At 33.5% G+C, this 6,000-nt stretch overlaps 1 protein-coding gene across 1 annotated transcript in view; it reads left to right on the top strand.

Annotated features, from left to right (window-relative positions):
• The first annotated feature begins 1,584 nt into the window (after positions 1-1,584).
• LOC131033294 (hsp70 nucleotide exchange factor FES1) overlaps positions 1,585-6,000 on the top strand; it is a 79,733-nt gene continuing 75,317 nt past the window's right edge. Inside the window, exons 1-2 of the mRNA XM_057964479.2 lie at positions 1,585-2,079; positions 4,942-5,033. Coding sequence (XP_057820462.2) covers positions 1,914-2,079; positions 4,942-5,033 — 258 coding nt within the window. The 5' untranslated portion in view covers positions 1,585-1,913. The remainder of the gene's footprint in view (positions 2,080-4,941; positions 5,034-6,000) is intronic.

Below are 6,000 nucleotides of genomic sequence, written 5' to 3'. Positions count from 1 at the left end.
TTTTGTGTGTAATGGTTTTCTTCTAGTTTTGATTCTGTAATCACTTTGTTAAATGTTTATCTTTAATTTCAAATTTGCAATAATATTCATTTAAAGTTCATATTGCGAGCTTTCTTCACCTTGTTTTACAACAAGATCAACTTGATCTCTTGCTTTAGGTATTATGTTATTTCCTAGAATTGAGGGTATCAAGAAAAAGAACCAACATGAGGCCAAGTTTTTTCCTTGAGAAGATTTTCCCTAGATATATTTGGTCTTGTCTTTTAAATGTTTGTTATTATTTTTCATTGTAGATAAGGAATACTTATTTTGTATATTGTTTTCTCACATGGATTGTGTGGAAATGGTTATCATTGCTATACATTTACTTCACATAAAAGTCAAACACATGTCAACATAGACATGGCTATTAGTTGTTAGCCTCACCTATAAATACTAGCACTATACACCTCCTCTAGGGAGAGCCAAAAGAGGGGAATCCATCTACACATCTAACTTGGACTTCAACACTCTTGTCCTATGATTCCAACACTTTAGTTCAATCTCCATGTTTTAGAATGTTCCATGTATGTAGTATCTTCCCTAGCATAACAAGCAAATCAAGTAGGATGTTTCATCCCTTTTCTAATAACAAGAATTCTCATTCTCAACCTTTCATATAAAGAACACTCATGTGTTTATTTCTATTCTCATATTCAATAGAAATATCATTTTTGCTAATCTCGTGTTGTTTTGATGTTTTTTGTTTTTTCACATCTTGTCTATCAAGGTTCATTACCCATTCTATAATTTATCACACTATTTAAACGATTCACATTAATTACATAGGTTGTATATTATGTTTCTATTGTCTCCTTGGCTTGAATCAAATAACCTAAGATAATCATCTAATGATTTTGAACAAAGTCAAAGACAACATGTTATTATGTAATATGCCCTCAAATGCTAACATAGTGTTGATATCACATAATAATACTTTGATGCTTTTAAATGTGTGCAATAGATGTTCTTTCAGTGTTGAATATAAGTTAAGAATCTAGTTCTCCAAATAAATTAGAACATGACCTCAAACTACAATTATAAAGATGACAAGTAAAATATACTATACTTCAAATGGATAAAAACAAAATGAAAATAATTCAAATTTAAATTTGAACATTAAAAATTTAAATCCATTTTTACAAATATAAATGACTAACTTGAACCAATTCCTTGAACTTATTTAAAAAATAAACAAAAAAAACAAAAAACAAAAATCAATTCATAAACCTATATATACTTGAAAAGACCAATCAACATTGAGACCTACTATTCTAAAGGGGTTCTTTAAAAGTTCTCACATTGAATCTATAGAATAGTAGGGCTTACCATTGCATATAAGAGGGTCCAAAGGAACTCAAAACTAAAGGAAAGTGTGTAAGTTAAACTCTACACAAAATATCATGTAGTGTCTAAAAATCAGAAAACATAATAGATTTCTGTTAATTTTTTATTTTCAAAAGTTAAATCTTTATGTTCTCATCTCCATTGCTGTTAAACCAGATATTTTCTTTTCCAAGAGTTAAATCTTCGTACTCTGCATGTTTATTACTGTAAAACTAAAAATCTGATGAAAAAATCTTGTGCTTTACAGATCTAAGAGGTTAAATAAAGTACCATTGTGTAGAGAGAATCTGTTACATTTTCTCCATTGCTCGAATTAAACGCAAGCGTAGTGTGCAGTCCTACGTGGCAAGGAGTAACGTCATTTAACCAATGATATTGCTCGAACAGAGCAGCCAATAGGATCTCAGCGAAGTGTTTGCGTGCCTTTCAATGACGTGGATTTCGTTTCCTTTTAACTTTCTCATTAGACCGGGAGCCCCTTAGACAAATCTATTTGGCGCGCGTAATTTATCCGAGTTTGTTATTGGATGTCTCGAGTTCGAATCACCCTGAGCACGATGTTGAAATCCATGATGGTTTTCGTATGGGTTTTGATAGGGTTTTCTTGCCTGGTAAAAGCTCAAAACACTGTACAAGAAGAATTCATGGACGGAGGATTTCCTTCTCTAGACTCTATGCTGCAATGGGCTGTAGGTAAGTTCATACTTAAAATTTTGTGAGATTTAATCCCTCGCTTGGTATTTGCAGGCCGCTGACATGAAATGTTTATCTTCAAATATATGTTTATTTTATATTTCCATTTTTTCTGTATTTTTTCTCCAGTGCCGAAGATTTGCTAGCTGTATCCGTTGTAACTTTTTCTGCTTCAGAACATGAATATACCATTTTCGAATGAGGGGTTGCTTACAAGAAGAGTGAGACACAATTAGTTATTGATGTCTGAACAATTAAACGCCATCAAAATTAGCATTAGATCGATACAGGCAGAAAACCAAGTAACGCCATGAAAAAGCTAGATCGATACAGGCTGAAAACCAAGTTACAGTATGGAAAAGCCAAAAACACACAAGTGCAAACGGATAGGACCTTGACAGACTGAAAAAATCTACAAGCCAAACGACAAGATGGTAACCTAAAACCGATGGCCTGAAAAGTAGGCCGGGAACTTTAGAATTCTGGATCAATCGTTGATCCATTAAGCACATATAATATGTACTCCTGCTAGCATAGGCTTACCAGCTGGCGCCAAAAAGGAGGATCAATTGATGAGTTTTCACATTGAAACAGGCTACGGCTGAGAAATTGCTGCAGGTCCTCTGCATAGGACCATTGTGTAAGATTGATAGTAACGAGCTTTTATTTGTTGTACAATGGATAAAGACGAGTATACAGTAGGAAGAGATAAATGTAGAACAAAGAGCCTTTTATGTCTGAAACTTATTAAATGGATCGATTTTTGTGCGGTTTTACTCTTAAAAACACCCCTCTGTTGTTTTAAATTAGAGGCTTGTGTTCTGTTCTTGGAAATCTTTCTGTGAAAAAGGAACTTTAGAATCAAGAGAGAAAGGCCATTTAACTGTTTTTTCCCATGGCATTAGTTAGGAATAGCGGAAGGGATTTCTTGCAAATACTTCATGAGCTTGTTTGTTTTGATTAATTTTCTCATTTTCACATTTTTAATTAATCTAACTGAATTTCTTGGCTTCTGCACTTCCCAAATTCCCTTGGCATCCCATGTTTTTACAGAGCCAATTCTGCATTGTTATTAGTATCTAACTAATTAAAAAATCAATGAACACATCCAATAAATTATCTTCTTGCTCAGCACATCAAAAGAAGGTATATGCAAGTGTTGAAGTCTTATGGGCTCATTTACTTGCTTTATGACTTTACATGATTGTTCTTTCCGTTTAGACATACACACAGACACTATTAGGAGCTAGTTATATCTGACTAATGGACTCAAAATAACATAATAACTCTAGCTTCCTTTGACTGGGCAAGTGATGCTTTACAACATGGAATGCAGTTCAAAGCGCTATCTTCAATTTTCTTTGGACAGTTCCCATATTTACATGCTGAGTGTATAGATTCTTGTCTCAAGCTCCTTAACACATCAAGTGTGATGCTTATCTCCACGTTTCTTATGCTTAATTGACTGTCTGACTTAAACTTTTTTGGTTTTTTCTATTCCTTTTTTTTATCTCTACAATTCCAGAGACCCCCAAATTAAACGTGGACCTATATAGAACTTATCTCATCTACCATAGCTATGCTATTAATACATAGGACATGTACTACTGTAATATATTGACGGGATGTTTATATGCACGGGACCATTATTGACAGGTTGGTAAACTTTGTAGGTTATCCAAGCCTAGTTCATCATCTAGTCTTTAGACATCTCATTGCATGGTAACATGGGAATTGACAACATTCCTCAAATCACACTAAGATGACTATACAATCTTCAGTTACCTTGATTTTAGTCTATCGTGCCCAAAGCACTTGTTAATATGATGTAAATTCATCATAGGCAATATCAGCCCTCTTTGACGACATTCTTATTCAGTTGATGGCCTAGAAAATGTCTTTCCACTATCTTTTCTTAACATCCTTTTCATGTACTAAGACATGCCAGTACGTTCTAGCTTCATTTTCATTTCGTAATTTTGGTCCATTGACTGATGCATCATATTGTCATCATTAAGCAACTTGTTTTTAGCTTGCTGATGCTGATTTTACTTTCATGTCAATCATTATATAAATATGTGGTTTGCTGGTATATAGTTGGTCCACTTGAGTTATACCAGCACACAATTTATATTTTTGCTTGAGATTGGCTTCATCCAAGAATGTTGTAGATCATCTACTAGACTCTTCTAGGAGCTACAACCAAAGGACTTCTCAACAATTAGTGAGTTTGATTTTGGATCTCCAAGCCTTGTAATTGTTGAATTCGAGATAAAAATGAGATGTATTATATAAAAAACTTCTACAAGAAATTTAGAACTGGGCATTTGATATGTTGAAAATTGCTTATGTTTTTTTAGCATTGACATTTTACAGTTTAAGAATTCCGATGGTCAGATCACTAAATGATTAATTTTTTGCTTTTTAAAAACTTGGTGTTTGCTTCATATATCATTGTGGCGGTTCATGCTGTATAGTCATGGTGGATCTAATGAAAAACCCTGACAATAATTGCTTTGTCCAGGATATTGGAAGATATTCTAAAACAAGCCTTCTGAACTTTTGAAATATCAATTTCTTTTTAAGATGTATTCTGTTATTTTTTTTTTTTTGTTTCTGAAAAAGGTGAGATTACCACATTTTACAATAGAAATATCAAAGTGTCTTTAGCACGACAGTTTGCATGTTAATTGATTTGATGATCATAGTGCTAAAGCAAGTAATTTTATGACAACACAAGAATTATTTTATTACTTGGTTGTAACATGTGTTTGTTTGTAGAAAAGATTTATCATTCAAATCATAAACATTGTTGGAAATCACTTTGATAGAATATATCTGAGCACTCTTTCCCTTATCTAGGCCATTCAGACCCTGAAAAATTAAGAGGAGCGGCAGAGGAAACCCAAAGACTGGCTCCAGAAGATCTTGAGAAGCGAAGAATTGAAATTAAGGTATGTTCCTGCCATATTAGATAGTTTGAGTGAAATTAACTTTAAATCAGGCTTGCATTTTGTCCATCACCTGGTCTGAAAACACAATTCATAAACCCCATTTTATCCATTTCTTTAGCACATAACATGTTATTGTAATATAAAATTTAGTCTACTTCAAACTTAAAGGTAGATTAAATTTTATTACCTTTCCAAAATTTGTTAATTAAATCCATTGTAACCAGATTAATCTAATTAACACCGAGATCTCTGGGTAATGCTTTTTGGTTTTATTGGTGTCGTTCGTATTTTGCTATGTTGTCCATTCTGCTTTGGATCCTAGTTCAGGTTTGCAGATTCGGTTTGTGGATCTGGCAAATTTATTTTGGTGTTGGGTTTGTTTGTACAAAACTATGCTTCCCCAAGTTTTGGGGTTGAGGGGATGTGTTTCTAGTGCAGGGGTACTTTTGGCCCATTTTTTAGGGGATGACTGTTAAAAATAGGGAAATCATTAAAAATATAGAGAAATTTTAAATATTCATATCATGACATTGATAAAGCATTCATCATAGACATTGTGGAAGCTTAATACATAGCATTAAACTTGAATTGAGATTTCACATGAGAATCGACAAACAAATTAACAAAATTCAAATCCTTTCATTGTCAATGTGCATACATATTATATAAGAACTATAACAAAAATGCCCAAAGGCTCCAAGTTTCAACATGAAATGACATAAACATAGAACTAAGAAAATATCACATATATGGCTGCCCCGAATCAGCAGATGTTACTGGTAGGTCTAAATCAAAATCGGAGCTCGAGTCTAAATCATTGCAAGTATAAGGGGTTGCCTCAGGCAATGAAACCCCAACCAATCCCTCTTGTGCTTCCTCCTCATCAATCTGTATAGCATCTTTGGGATTAACATCCCAACACAAGGCTGGAGTTTGATTATACTTAGGAGTCCTACGATCTTGTAGC

The sequence above is a fragment of the Cryptomeria japonica genome, chromosome 10, assembly GCF_030272615.1.
Source record: "Cryptomeria japonica chromosome 10, Sugi_1.0, whole genome shotgun sequence".
Lineage (NCBI taxonomy): Eukaryota > Viridiplantae > Streptophyta > Pinopsida > Cupressales > Cupressaceae > Cryptomeria > Cryptomeria japonica.
This window is presented reverse-complemented; position numbering and strand designations above follow the sequence as displayed.